The 15,257-nt window shown below is 49.6% G+C and overlaps 2 protein-coding genes across 2 annotated transcripts in view; both read left to right on the forward strand.

The window, feature by feature from the left end:
• The first annotated feature begins 3,540 nt into the window (after window positions 1–3,540).
• LOC148042270 (uncharacterized) lies at window positions 3,541–8,630 on the forward strand. Its single transcript, XM_087703045.1, has 4 exons — window positions 3,541–3,641; window positions 5,887–5,998; window positions 6,555–6,640; window positions 8,419–8,630. Exons 1-4 carry the CDS (start codon window positions 3,567–3,569, stop codon window positions 8,470–8,472), a joined length of 327 nt encoding a protein of 108 aa, XP_087559171.1. The 5' UTR covers window positions 3,541–3,566; the 3' UTR covers window positions 8,473–8,630.
• A 1,264-nt stretch (window positions 8,631–9,894) lies between these two features.
• Window positions 9,895–15,257, forward strand: part of LOC148042271 (serine/threonine-protein kinase MRCK gamma-like) — a 30,269-nt gene continuing 24,906 nt past the window's right edge. The window contains exons 1-4 of the mRNA XM_087703068.1: window positions 9,895–10,069; window positions 11,146–11,237; window positions 13,278–13,361; window positions 14,605–14,700. Coding sequence (XP_087559194.1) covers window positions 9,895–10,069; window positions 11,146–11,237; window positions 13,278–13,361; window positions 14,605–14,700 — 447 coding nt within the window. The remainder of the gene's footprint in view (window positions 10,070–11,145; window positions 11,238–13,277; window positions 13,362–14,604; window positions 14,701–15,257) is intronic.

Genomic DNA, 15,257 nt, shown 5'->3' on the forward strand with positions numbered 1-15,257 from the left:
GTACGCCTGTGTTGCTTTGATTTCCACCTTGCTCCCACTTGGCTTTTCATGCTCCGGGCAGCGTAGAGCCTTCAGCTTTAGCTGCAGCCTATCTCAAAACTGCTGTCCGCCGGCCACAGGGGTGGGTTCCTGCTAGTTCTAACCTCTTCTATAGAAGAGCTTCCACAAATCTACTGTGCCGTTTTTGAACTGGTTCCAGCTCCCTCCCCCCATCCGTCCGCACATCATCAAGATGAAGAGCGAGAGGAGGAATTCTGGGAGTTGAAGTCCACAAATCTTAAAGCTGTCAACTTCAACATCCCTGGGTCTTTTTTCCCTAAAAGGTTAGGGGTGCAAGGGTCTTGTAACTTGACAGCTTTAAAACTTGCACACTTCAATGCCAGAGTTCCTTGAGCCAACATTACTGGAGGAGGAATTTTGGGAGTTGAAGTCCATAAGTCTTAAAGCTGTCAAGTTTGAACACCCCTGGGGTTTTTTTTCCTAAAGGGTTAGGGGTGCGAGGGTCTTGTAACTTGACAACTTTAAGACTTGTGTGCTTCAAATGCCAGAGTTTCTGAGCCAACATTTCGGTTGCTAAGCAAGAGTGTTGTTAAGTGAGTTCCACCACATTTTACAAGTTGGCCACGCCACCCAGTCATGTGACTGCCAAGCCACTCCCACCAGGTCACATGGTCTTCAAGCCACTCCTACCCGGTCACGTGGCCAGCAAGCCACTCCCACAAAGCAGGCCACACCTACAGAAGAGGTTCTAAAAAAATTTGAAACCCTCCACTGGCCGGCCAATAGGGAGCTGCGGCCGTCTGCTTTCTGCTGGGCATCTGGGATTGTGCGAGGATAAGATGGCAGGGTGATTTAGTCTTTCAATGTGATGGGGATTTCTGATGCTTTCCATCATTTTGATTTTCGCAGCCGGAGGTTGCTGCATTCAGACAGCCAACTGCATGTATTAAATGCTCCTGTGCATGTATTAAAAAGTGGTTCAATGTGTTAGTCGGTCCCCAGTTCCTGTAAGGCAGAGGTGTCCAAACTTGGGAACTTTAAGACTTGTGGACTTCAACTCCCAGAATTCCCCCATGCAGGGAAATCTTAAAAGTTCCCAAGTTTGGACACCCCTGATATAAGGTCTCTAAATTGTGAATACAGGCAGAGTCCTCAACGTACAACGTTCAAAGTTGCAACAGCACTGAAAAAAGTGACTTACGACAATTTTTCACACTTAATGACCATTGCAGCCCCCTGTGGCCACGTGATCAAAATATCAGTCAGCTTGGCAACTGACTCATATTTACGATGGCCGCAGGGTCCCTGGGTCCCCATTTTGTGACCTTCTGACCAGCAAAGTCAACGAGGAAGAATCCAGGTTCACTTAACAACGCTGAGAGTCAGAGTGATTCACTTAACAACTGTGGCCAGAAAGGCTGGACAGGGGGGGCAAAATTCGGTGGTGGTTGTAAGTTGAGGACTATCTGTATTACAAAACAATATTGTGATTTCCACCACCACCACCACCCACCTTTTATTTTATTTTATTTATTTAATTTTTTTGCTGGAGTTTGCAAATTGTAGGCATCGAACTGGCTTAGCTCGTTTCCCAGCAAATAAGTTTTACTGAATGAATTCACAGGAAAATACTGGAAAAGATAATTAAAAAACAGACCTGCCAACACCTAGAAATGAATAAAGTAATAAAGTAATAAGTAATAAGTAATAAGTAAAGTAATAAGTAATAAAGTAATAAACACAGGTTTGTTAAAAACAAACAGATCATGCCAAACCAATCTTATTTTATTCCTCAATATAGTGACTAAATTAGCAAAATACTGTGGACATAATAAATAGACTTCAGCAAGGCATTCTACAAAGTAGACCGCAACCCATTTCTTGGTAAGCTAGAAAAAAGTGGGATAGGTAGCTTCACCAGCAGATCAGAGGTGGGTTCTTGCCAGTTTGCACCAGTTCGGTAGAACCGGTTCGTCAAATCTACCGAACCGGTTAGAAGAGGTTCCATCAGTGGACCTGGAAAGCAGGCCACACCTACAGAAGAGGTTCCAAAAAATTTTGAAACCCACCACTGCCACACACACACACACACATACAAACACAGACTCACACAGAGAGAGAAAGAGAAAGAAAGGAAGAAAGAAAAAAAGAAAAAAGGAAATAAAAAGTGAGATGATTTATGAGTTGACACAAAGTCAAAGGGGAAAGCAGGATTCACTTAACGGCCATGTGCTTCTCTCGACAACTGTGAAATTGGGTGTGGTCATGTGATGACTCAATGACCCAATTGTTTAGAGATGGAAGTTGTGATCACCGTTGCCAGGGGGTCTCCAACCTTGGCAACTTTAAGACTTGTGGACTTCAACTCCGTTAAAGTTGCCAAAGTTCGAGGCCTTGGAGATCCCACCCGTTGCGGTTGTAAGTTGAGGGCTATTTGTATGATGAATGGGGGGTGATTTTTTTCTTCCCAGGTGTGAAAATGTGGAGCCAAACAGAGGAGGCCAAGCAGCCACGAGCAGCAGCTGCAGCCCGTGGCCTCCCAGTGACCAGGTAGATGTGCATCGAATTCTGGGGAATTTTATGGTTTCCCAAATTGCCTCTTCCTTCCCCTCCCCCACCCTCCCTCCCTTTTTCTCCAGGAGCATAAAATGGGGTGCTTTGCTCCACAACAACCCTGCGAGGAAGGTTGGGTTGAGAAAGTCCGGTGCATTAGCCCAGGGGACGGCAAACTGCAGCTCTGGAGCCGCATGTGGCTCTTTCATCCCTCTGCTGCGGCTCCCTGCCGCCAGTCGGCTCCACAATCGATAGAGCTTTTGGTTAGGACAGGTAGAGGAAAAAGGAGGCCCCGCTAGGAGGACACTCTATGGTCGGAATGGAAGGGGACTTCCGGTCGTCTCCAGAATTGAACGGGAGGTTCCAGTTAGGACCTTTGCGGCTCTTTTAAGTGTTTAAGGTTGCTGACTCTTGCATTAGCTGAGCTGTTGTGATTCAGCGGGACTCGAACTCTTGCTGTAGCCCCTTTCCCCCACTGTACCCCCAATGGCTCTTTTAAAGGCTGCAATCTGCTTCTTGCAACAGGTGGATTCTCGGGGCAACGACGGCTTGCACCCCGGACCAGGGAGCTGCACCTCCGAATCCTACAAAGCCACCTTGGCCAACCTGGGGAGTGAGATCGACAACGTTTTTAAGGGGTGAGGGAATCCCCTCCAGAGTTTGCACTGGCAAGGTTGCCTCTGAGGATGCGCGGAGTGTCTTTTCTTCTCTCTTAAAGGAGCCCAGCATCTAGGGCAGCCTTCCCTCCCCCCCCCACAAAAAAACCTGGCGCCCTCCTGATAGGTTGGGACCAAACCCCTCCCCCTTGAATCTCATCCAGTGGAATTCTGGGATTGGTAGTTCAGAGCAAGATGCAAGGGGGGGATTATAATTTTAGTTAGAATTTATGGAAATTAATTGAAGTTAGTCCTCGACTTATGACTAGAATTGAGACCGAACTTTTGTCTCTCTCCCCCCTCCCCCCCCTATACAGCGTGAGCAATATGGAGAAGGCCTTTGGGCGCATTGGGGCCATGGCGACTGAAACGATGGAAGAGATGGAGGCCCTGAAGCAGTTAGCGGCGCAGAGTCTGAGCCCCAACACTCCGGTAAGAGGGCCCTGGGGAGGGAGGAGTCACTTGATGGGGGGCGGGGCATGAGGAATGGTGGGAGGAGAATCAAATCAGGGACCTTTGAGGCTGGATAATTGTATTTAATAAACCAAAAACAAATTATTTAACATACCTGCTTAGTAACTTCTTTGTTCATCAGTCGATTTGTATGTTGCCCTTGATATTATTGAACTTGTTTGGGGTGCCGTGAACCAGGGCTGTGGAGTCGGCTGCTTCCAGCTCCACGTCCTCATCAACATGCCGCTCCAGCCCGCCCCTGCTATGAATATTCCTAGTGACGCGAGGGCGAAGAATATGAATATTCATAGCGGGGGCGGGCCGGAGCGGCATGTTGATGAGGACGTGGAGCTGGAAGCAGCAGACTCCACAGCCCTGCCGTGAATTGAGATAAGTGAGGGGGAGGGCGAATTCTTTAACTAACCTGCCTATTAGTGACTTTTTTGTAGACTCTCTGTGCCGGCCTGACTGGAGAGAGGCGCGCATTGTTCCCGCGCTCCTCTCCTGCGGGTCCTCCCTCGCCGCGCTGATGACGTGTGTGCGCACGGCACGCACGCCTTACCAGCAGCCCCTGCGCTCAGAAAGGGGTGGTGGCGATACAGTAAGTGAGTGTGGGCGGGGGAGATCACACGTCCCCCCCCCCCGTTCCTCCAGCACAGATTCTTTCATCCTCGGCGGCCGTGCAGGAGCCGAGGATGAATCGCATGAAATCCTGTGCGTGTCACCCCAAATGGCTACGCGTGTCAGCACTGACACGCGTGTCATAGGTTCGCCATCACTGGTCTAGGGTCCCCTGCTTGAGTAGGGGCTGGACTGGAAGATCTCCAAGGTCCCTTCCAGCTCAATTGTTCTTCAACACTTTTAGAATATAACAAGAGTTGGAAGAGACTTTGGAGGTCTTCTACTCCAACCCCCTGCCTAGGCAGGAAACCCTATACCGTTTCAGACAAATGGCTATCCAACCTCTTCTTAAAGATTTCCAGTGTTGGGGCATTCACAACTTCTGGAGGCAACTTCTGTTCCACTGATTAATTGTTCTGTCAGGAAATTTCTCCTTAGTTCTAAGTTGCTTCTCTCCTCGATTAGTTTCCACCCATTGCTTCTTGTTCTGCCCTCAGGTGCCTTGGAGAATAGTTTGACTCCCTCTTCTTTGGGGCAGCCCCTGAGATATTGGAAGACTGCTATCCTGTCTCCCCTAGTCCTTCTTTTCATTAAACTAGACACACCCAGTTCCTGCAACAATTCATGTTTTAGCCTCCAGTCCCCTAATCCTCTTTCTTGCTCTTCTCTGCACTCTTTCTAGAGTCTCCACATCTTTTCTACATCGTGGCGACCAAAACTGGATGCCGTATTCCAAGTGTGGCCTTCCCAAGGCCTTGTAAAGTGGTATTAACACTTCACGGGATCTTGATTCTATCCCTCTTTTTATGCAGCCTAGAACTGGGTTGGCTTTTTGGGCAGCTGCTGCACACGGCTGGCTCCTATTTAGATGGTTGTCCACTAGGATTCCAAGATCCCTCTCTCAGTTACTACTATTGAGCAACATATACTGTACCTGTGCATTTCGTTTTTCTTGCCTAAGTGTAGAACCTTCCTTTTTTCACCATTGAATTTCAATGGTGCCCAATGTTCAAGTTTTATCAAGATCCTTCTGTGATTGATTGCGATTGTTTGATCTTAAAATTATGGTTATTCTGAATGCAAGAATTGGGCATTTCTTAACCTGCTGCTGTAGATAATTCAGTCAGGAGTCTTTCCAACATACATTTGTTTATTCTCCACCTGTCATGCCTGCAGCCATCTTTTCTTGTGGGTCTTTGGCCTGCCACACCTTCTATTATTCTACTATGCATTTTCTATGGTGGGAAAACGGGAGGGGGGAATTGTAAGGAGTTAGATGATATGTAGCCATAACAACATTCTTCTTAGAAAGTCAAGGTCACTTTTGTTCCTGCACCTGGCTGGATGTAGATGGATGGAACTGCCAGTGTGGCAGTGGAAGATAGGACCATGGGATGGACTTGTGGGTGTGGGGGGCAAGATCTTGAACTTTCAACTGGGTGGGGAAAACCAGGAAGCTTTCAGATTCGGGTTTCCCCCGATGTGCCAACATGGCTCTTTTAATCAATTGGAACTTAGAGGAATCCTTTGCCTCGGACTCTGGTTTAATTTTGGATGCTATTTGGAACCCTGACATTATCCCACTTCTTAACCCCATTTCCAGGCGCAGGAAGAGAAGAAGAGGGAGGCCGAAGTCCGAATGCGCTGCAGCAGCCTCTCCGAGATGCAACTGCCATCACCCGAGGGCCAAAATAGGACCCCCCCTGTTTCCTCATGTAAGAAGAACCCAGGGAAACAAGAGCCACTTGGGAATGTGTGTGGAGGGGCTTTTAAGGGGCCCTTGAGCAGCAGGGTCGGGAGTACGGGTAGTCCTCGACTTACGACCACAATTGAGCCCAAATTTTCTGTGGCTAAGTGAGTTTTGCCCCATTTCGCGACCTTTCTTGCCACCGTGCTTAAGTGAACCACTGCAGTTTGTTAGTCACACGGTCGTTAAGTGAATCCGGCTCCCCCCCCGGACTTGGCTTGTCAGAAGATCGCAAAAGGGGACCGGCATAAATACGTGCCTGTTGCCAAGCGCTTGAATTTTGACCGCGTGACCGTAAGGACACTGAAGCAGTCGTAAGCATGAAAAACTCGTTCATTCACTAACATTACAGGCGTGGTCTTCCATCTGCATGGACTTCAAATCCCAGAATTCTCAGCGGTAGCCATGATCGCAGGGAGATTGTGGGAATTGAAGTCCACTCACCAAGGGCCTCGCTTGGAAGAAAACGTCCCCTGCAGCTCCAGTCTCTTGCTAATTGTCTTCCCCATTTTCTCGTTTCACAGTCAGACTCGAGTCAGTAAGTTCAATCACTGACATTTCTTCTGGGTCTCCACAGTCCTTCTTCTCTGCACTTTCATCACTGGGAGAGGTAAGCGAGAGCAAAAACGGAGACTGTGAGTGTGGAACTGGGGGGGGTGTCTTTAAGATTTAGATGAACAGAGTTGGAAGGGACCTTAGAGGTCATCTAGTCCAACCCCCCGCCCAAGCAGGAGACCCTATGTCATTTCTGAGAGATGGCAGTCCAGTCTCTTCTTGAAAGCCTCCAGGGATGAAGCTCCCACAACTTCCAAAGGCAACTTCTGTTCCACTGATTAATTGTTCTGTCAGGAAATTTCTCCTTAGTTCTAAGTTGCTTCTCTCCTTGATTAGTTTCCACCCATTGCTTCTTGTCCTGCCCTCAGGTGCCTTGGAGAATCGTTTGACTCCCTCTTCTTTGGGGCAACCCCTGAGATAGTGGAAGACTGCTATCATGTCTCCCCTAGTCCTTCTTTTCTCTAGACTAGGTCAACTAGTTCAATCCCTGGCCAAACAGCAGACCCTACACCATTTCTGACAGAGGGCAGTCCAGTCTCTTCTTGAAAGTCTCCAGGGATGAAGCTCCCACAACTTCCGAAGGCAACTTCTCTTCCATGGGTTGATTGTTCCCACTGTCAGGAAATTCCTCCTTATTTCCAGGTTGAATCTCTCCTTGGTCAGTTTCCATCTGTTGTTCCTTGTCTGGCCTTGGAGAATAGCTCGACCCCCTAACTCCTCTCTGTGGCAGCCCCTGAAATATTGGAAGATGCTCTCCTGTCTCCCCTGGTCCTTCTCTTCCCTAGACCAGCCAGGCCCAGTTCCTGCAACCGTTCATGGTATGTTTGAGCCTCCAGTCCTTTCACCATCCTGGTTGCTCTTCTCTGCACTCTTTCCAGAGTCTCACAGTCTTGTTTAGAGTGTGGGGACCAAAATTGGATGCAGGATTCTGGTGTGGCCTGACTAAGGCTTGATAGCCGTGATGGTGAACCGATGGCACAGGTGCCCGAAGTGGCACGCAGAGCCACGTTGACTGGCATGTCTGTTGCGCATGTGATGATCAGCTGGCCTTTACGTGTGTAGCAGGGCCAGAAAGTGGAACAGCCTTCCATTTTCCAGCGTAAGCATGTGCGCTGGCCAGGAGAATGGTGCATGAACATGTGCGACAGTAACTGGAGGTCTTGCCGACTGGTGCCCATGTGCGCACCAGAAACCGGAAGCACATTTTCCGGCATGCACATGCCGCCTAAGCAACTCCTCTTCCTAGTGTGGGAAGTGCTCCCTTTTCTGCACTTGGTGCTACCTGCACACCGCCTTTTTTGGCACTCAGTGCCGAAAAGGTTCAGCATCACTACTTTATAGGGTGGTCGTAGTACTTGTTGACATGTCCCATGTGCGTTTGCATTGGTTGAACGGAGCTGCTAAAAAAAGCCAACGCAATCCTAGGCTGCGTTAACAGGGACGGAATCAAGGTCAGATGAAGTACCGTAATTTTCGGAGTATGAGATGCACCTTTTTCCCGCAAAGGGGCTGGACTAGAAGACCTCGAAGGTCCCTTCCAACTCTGTTCTTCTCTAAGGCTCTCCTGCTTGAGAAAAGGGGCTGGACTAGAAGACCTCCAAGGTCCCTTCCAACTCTGTTATTCTCTAAGGCTCTCCTGCTTGAGCAAAGGGGTTGGAATAGATGACCTCCAAGGTCCCCTCCAACTCTGTTATTCTCTAAAGATCTCCTGCTTGAGCAAAGGGGTTGGGCCAGCTAGAAGACCTCCAAGGTCCCTTCCAACTCAGTTATTCCGTTTCTGTTGGAGTTTCATCTCTAAAACACTGCAACAATCTCCGCTTTTTCCCCCCACAGCAGGTCTCGGATTCCAGTCCCCCGTCCAGCCCAAGGAGCACCAGCACCACATGACAGGAAGGGCTGTCGATGCCCAACCACAACGCCCCACCTGAAACAAGACCCCGGTGCCAGTTTTGCCACTGAACATCCAGCTCCTTTGAGGCTGCCTGCTTCTTGTTATCTAAGATCCCCAACCTTATTTTTTTTCCAATTAAATAAATGTATATTTTAACACATTTATGATTCAGCTTAATCATAAAAAGCATTCCTAATCAAGCCAACATCTTTCAGATTTAGACAGTCTTGCTTAGGTAGAATACTAGGATAGTGTTACTCATATGATCCCTCCATGAAGTATGGAGCATTCCCAGAGTTTACAGAATACGCATCTTGACACCATATTTGACTCTTCACAAGGAGTAGAATACACAGCTATCAAACGGGAAGAAGCAGACTCGGTCGGGGGGCGGCAACAGGCGCTTCACCAGGCGGGTCGAAGGAGCCGCAGTCGGCTTGGCATTCGGGGCTGGGCGGGGGGCCTGGCGCACCGAAGCCTTCGCCTCTCGGAAGGGTCAGCGAACCGCCTGGCGACACGGGAGGTCGGCCGCCTGCCCCCTCCCCTCCATGGGAAGCACGAGGCTCCGCGTCCTTTCAGCCCGAGCGGCCGCCAGGCCAAGTGCGCGCCTTCGCTTCGGCGACAAAACGGCAGCCCTGGAGAGCTACTGTGGTGCCAGGCTGGGCGAAGGGAGCCGGCGGCGGCGGGCGGGCGCCCTCCCCTCCCTCCCGCAGCGGAGCCTCCCTCGGCCTCTCGGAACGGCCAAGCTCCCCAAGTTCCCCCGAAACGGCTGCGCTGCGCCCCTCCCCCCCGCAGCCTTAGTTTCTCCTTGGGAGGAAAATGCAGCGCCGCCGCCCCCTCCTGCCCCCCCCCCCGTCATTCCACGGGGCAGGCGGGCCGGGCGAGTCCGCGGACAAAGTTTCGCCTCCCAGGCAGCCTCCGCCAGCAGCATCCCAAGTTCGGGCCGAGGCAAAACTGTGGCTGAAAAACATGACAGCAGCCTTCCAGTATTTGAGGGGCTGCCCCAAAGAAGAGGGGGTGAAATTATTCTCCAAAGCACCAGAAGGGCAGGACAAGAAACAAGGGATGGGAACTAACCAAGGAGAGAAGCGACCTGGAATGAAGGAGAAACTTCCTGACAGTGAGTGATGCTCCATCACTGGAGGTTTTTAAGAAGAGACTGGACACTTGTTTGTCTGAAATGGTGTAGGGTCTCCTGCTTGAGCAGGGGGCTGGTCTAGAAGACCTCCAAGGTCCCTTCCAATCCTGGGGTTCTCCTGCCTCGACCTCTCGATTTTATTTCAAGAGCCCCGCTAGGGGGCAGCAGCTGACCAATCTTGGCTGATCTTTGGCTAGGAAAGAAAAACCACCCCTGAATTGTAAGCGCAGGGAAAGCGTCCTCCTCCTCCTCCTCCTCCTCCTCGGCCGGGACAGCCAGCATGTGCAGCCCGCTGGAGCGGCGCCTGGCCGGGCTGCGGGCTCTGCTGGGGGGCGAGGGGGCGGCGGGCCTGGAGGGGCTGGAGGGGCTGCTCGACCTCCTGCTCTGCGTCCACCAGGAATGCAGCGCCGCCCTGCTGCGCCGCGAGAGGAGCGTCCAGCAGTTTCTGGAGTGGGGTGAGTCGGGGGCTGGATGGGGAGGGGGCTCCTGGGCACGTGCAGAGTGCGGAGGCTCCAGCGGAGGAGCCTCTGAGCGGGACGAGCCTGGGACAGAGGTTGCTTCGGAGCCTCCAGGCTGAGGGAGGGAGGTGGAGGGGGGGGGCTTGGCTAGGACTGGAGAGAGCTTAGCCCACCCCGCTTTTGGAGAGGGGTCTTGGCTGGAAGAGGTCCCCCTTCCTTCTTTCTTCTTTCTTTCTTTCTTTCTTTCTTTCTTTCTTTCTTTCTTTCTTTCTTTCTTTCTTTCTTTCTTTCTTTCTTTCTTTCTTTCTTTCTTTCTTTCTTTCTTTCTTTCTTTCTTTCTTTCTTGTTTCCAAAAACAAGGACACTTTCTGACTCACGCAGAATTATCAGGCTGGCTTGGGAGGACGAAAACAGGTGGAATCTGCGTAGGAAACACTGCCCAGATGCCAATCTTGGCTACCCAAAACCCCATTGGCCTAATCCTTATCTCTGCACCCACTTTCTCGGCCTGCATTCGCACAATCCCCAGGACTGCCTTTTCGTAGGAAGGGAAATCTCAGAATTGTGGGTTTAGATGTAGCTAAGGATCGGAAGGGCTTTGGAAGGGAGGCCACCAAGCGATCCCCAGGGTATCAGCTAGGCCGGGTATTCCCCAAAGTGAAAACAAACCAGGCCAGAAGTAAGTGACAGGCACATCCTTTTCACATTGCTTCCAAGAAAACCAGGGCTTGGCTAGTCTGACGAACCGAGTCATGTGTGAAGCCACAACAACATCCAATAACCAGGTTAACTTTACGACGTGAAACAGGCAAAGATGTCAAAATTAGGAGAAAGTCCTTATTTTTAGCGGTCTCCTGGCAGAGGTGCAGAATTAACTCTCTTCTGGCTGTCCCTGAATCACCCAAGCAAGCACCCAACTAACTAAAGTTTAAAAGAAATCAAGCTTGACACGCAGAACGGCTGCGGCTTTTCAAGCCTCCGTTTCAGCCGGTTTTCCGCTGGTGCCGTTGTGGCGAAGGACTCCGTAAAACAAGTTTCTTTCTTTCTCTTTTTTTATTTTCTCCTCTCCACAGCCTCCCCGTTGGTTTCCCGGGTGAAACAGCTGAGTTTGCGTCGTGACGACTTCGAGATCCTGAAGGTGATCGGGAGAGGAGCCTTTGGGGAGGTGAGTCCCCAGAAATGGGGGGGATTTAAAGCCACGGCGACCTCAGGAGTCAGGAGGCACTTCGGCACTGATAAAAAGTGACATAAGAATGATCCTCGCACTTATGACTGCCACCGGGTTCCCCCACTGTCACATTAACAAAATTTGGGCACTGGGAAACCATCCTATTATTTATGACATTTGAATTATCCTGGATTCATTAGATCGCCATTTACGGCTTCCCCAGCCAGTTTCCCACAAGCAAGGTGACGGGTGGAAACTGGATCCATTTAAAGACTGAATGTTTCACTGAATGATTGCAGTGATTCACTTACCAACCCGGAGAAAAATAAATCATAATATCGGGCCCGATTCACTTAGCCATAATATTATTTTTTGCTTTTAATGACTCCGTAATCCCTTGTATCGGGGTAGAGTCAGGGCAACTGAATGGAGCCATGTGTTTACTGGCCAGATGCCCTTTCTGTCGCCAGGGCAGAGTTCGCAGCAGATATATTCTCATTGTGCCCAGAGAAGAAACTATATATTTGCCCGATTTACTTAACCATCTAGCTTAGCAACAGACATACCGGCAAAAATGGATGTTATATGCTGAGAACTCACTTTTCTGCGTAAACTCATGTTTCATTTCTGCCCTTGGATTGTACACTCGATCTGGGGGGATTCACAAAATGCCGTAAGCAGAAACATTGACCGAGCTTCCTGCTGTTGATGTCTTTGCAGAGGGGCAGAATCTGCGTCCACTGAAGCAAAATTCCTAGGTTGCATCAACAGAGGGTCTTCTAGTCCAGCCCCCTTGCTCAAGCAGGAGACCCTTACAGAATAACAGAGGTGGAAGGGACCTTGGAGGTCTTCTAGTCCAGCCCCCTTGCTCAAGCAGGAGACCCTTACAGAATAACAGAGGTGGAAGGGACCTTGGAGGTCTTCTAGTCCAGCCCCCTTTGCTCAAGCAGGAGATCCTTACAGAATAACAGAGGTGGAAGGGACCTTGGAGGTCTTCTAGTCCAGCCCCCTTGCTCAAGCAGGAGATCCTTACAGAATAACAGAGGTGGAAGGGACCTTGGAGGTCTTCTAGTCCAGCCCCCTTTGCTCAAGCAGGAGACCCTTACACAATAACAGAGGTGGAAGGGACCTTGGAGGTCATCCAGTCCATCCCCTTTACTCAAGCAGGAGATCCTTACAGAATAACAGAGGTGGAAGGGACCTTAGAGGTCTTCTAGTCCAGCCCCCTGGATCAAGCAGGAGACCCTTACAGAATAACAGAGGTGGAAGGGACCTTGGAGGTCTTCTAGTCCAGCCCCCTGGATCAAGCAGGAGAGCCTTACAGAATAACAGAGGTGGAAGGGACCTTGGAGATCTTCTAGTCTAGCCCCCTTGCTCACTCAGGAGAACCTTACAGAATAACATAGTTGGAAGGGACCTTGGAGGTCATCTAGTCCAGCCCCCTGCTCAGGCAGGAGACCCTTTTCCATTCCAGACAAAGAGCTGTCCAGTCTCTTCTTGAAAACCTCCAAGGATGGAGTGCCCACAATTTCTGGTGGCAAGCTGTTCCACTGGTTAATAATTGTTCACTAGTTAATTGCTGATTGTATCAAGGTCACATGAAGTGCTAGTACCATTTTATACTGAACTGGTCAGACCACACTTGGAATGCTGCATCCAATTCCGGGTACCCCGATAGAAGAAAAGATGTGGGGACTCTGGAAAGAGTGCAGAGAAGAAATAGTCAGGACAAGAAGCAATGGATGGAAACTAATCAAGGAAAGAAGCAACCTGGAATTAAGGAGAAACTTCCTAACACTAAGGACAATTAACCAGTGGAACAGCTTGCCACCAGAGGTTGTGAGAGCTCCATCACTGGAGATCTTCAAGAAGAGACTGGACTGCCACTTTTTAGAAATGGTGCAAGGTCTCCTGCTTGAGCAGGGGGTTGGACTACATGACCCACAAGGTCCCTTCCAGCTCGGTTATTCTATGATTCTGTGTTCTTATTCTAATGGCTCCCCTGCCCCATCTCTCTCCTGCTCTCTCCCCTCCCAGGTGGCCGTCGTGCGAATGAAGCAGACGGAGGAAATCTACGCCATGAAGATTCTGCACAAGTGGGAAATGCTGAAGAGAACCGAGGTGACAATTCCCAGGCCCTGCCAAAGTCAAAACCAGTGATCTCAGCAAGTTAGATCTCCTTGGATGGGAGACCACTACGAGATCACCAAGCTAGCCCGGGAAAGCAGCTGGAGAAAGGCGGCATTAAAACCATTTTTGTGCCGTTGTCAAGAAAATGACCGATGTGGAATTCGGCCATTTGGGGGTCCCTACTTCTAATTTTCATTGATTCCTTTGTTTGATTAATCCAGAAACTTTCTTAGCCATCAAGTGGGCTGGTTGGTTGTAGGAAGATGGGGATAGGGGATCCCAACCTCGCCACGCACACACACAAAGACCCCGCCCTTCTTTGAATTCAGATTGAATTATTGTCACTTCTTTCTTGGTTGTGAGCCTTGCGGAGTCGCTGAGAGTCGGTGGCATATAAATGGAATAAATTATGATCATTGTGGGTAGTGAAGAGTGAAGGTTCACGATCTGAGGTGGGAGAAAACTTCAAGTCCTAACCAAAGACCTAAGAATTATTTTTGTAATTAGGATTTATTAAGGTGATTTTCAGGGACGTGGCGGCTCAGTGGCTAAGACGTTGAGCTTGTCGATCAGAAAGGTCGGCAGTTGGGCGGTTCGAATCCCCAGCGCCGCATAACAGAGTGAGCTCCTGTTCCTTGTCCCACCTTCTGCCAACCTAGCAGTTCGAAAGCACATAAAAATGCAAGTAGAAAAATAGGAACCACCTTTGGTGGGAAGGGAAGAGCGTTCCATGCGTCTTCGGCATTGAGTCATGCCCGCCACATGACCACGGAGACGTCTTTGGACAGCGCTGGCTCTTCGGCTTTGAAACAGAGATGAGCAGCGCCCCCTAGAGTCAGGAACGACTACCACAGATGTGCAAGGGGAACCTTTGCCTTTTACCTTGATTTTAGTAGCTTATTCAGGTTATTCATTATTTACTTTCATATTAATAATTTACATTTTATAGTTTTGGGGGGCCTTCCCAGCCAGTTTCTGGCAAGCAAAATCAGTGGAGAAGCTGACAGGGAAGGTTGCAAGCCGTGGGCATGTGATGTCCCGCTTAATGACTGCACCACTTAACGACTGCACCACTTAATGACAAATAGTCCTCGACTTAACGGCCACACTGACACCACCAAAATTTGCGATCGTAAGTCGAGGAACGTCTGTATCCTTTTTCTGCGCCTGAATAGCATAGGTTTCAGGTGTGTTAAGTAGAGATGTGTCATCTTTTGCACCCGTCTCCTTTCAGACGGCCTGTTTCCGAGAGGAGCGGGATGTCCTCGTGCATGGAGATCGACAGTGGATTACCACGCTGCATTACGCCTTCCAGGACGAGCACTATCTGGTGAGACGAGGATGCGTTTTTGAATCCTGTGGGGCAGGAGATTTTGAACTGGGTTTCCTCTCGGATGTCGGTCTGTTGGGAACCAGCATTGGTGGTTTCCGTCTGTGGAGTGGAGCCTGGGGACGAAGTGAATGGAGAAAGGGATTCTGTGCAGTGGATGCTTGGCCCCATTTTGGCCTCTGAGTCAGTTGTTTGCAAACCTGATTTCCTCGGTTCACATGACATGCTAACCCCAGCTTCCAGGTTTTGTGTGTGTGTGTGTGTGTGTTGTGTGAATCGAGAATATCGGGCGCCAATAGAGGGAGACGCTTGTAAAATTTTGGACATGCTTTGGAAGGAGGGAGGGTGCCATGATAGTGCAATAGATTTGTTAAGGTTCAACTAGGAGGGGGAAATAAGGGTTTTTGTCCTTTTTAATTCTCATTTTTTCTTGTCCAGTTTTGATTTGCCTTTGTTAAATGTTTTTCTTTTTCTTTTGGGTTTTGCATTTTCATCTTCTTTGAATAAAATAAAAAATTAAAGGTGGAGGATAGAAAAGTGGATTCATTTCCCTTCTG

Source organism: Thamnophis sirtalis, unplaced genomic scaffold, assembly GCF_051295495.1.
Source record: "Thamnophis sirtalis isolate CommonGarterSnake01/CBP01778 unplaced genomic scaffold, rThaSir2_p1.2 scaffold_19, whole genome shotgun sequence".
Lineage (NCBI taxonomy): Eukaryota > Metazoa > Chordata > Lepidosauria > Squamata > Natricidae > Thamnophis > Thamnophis sirtalis.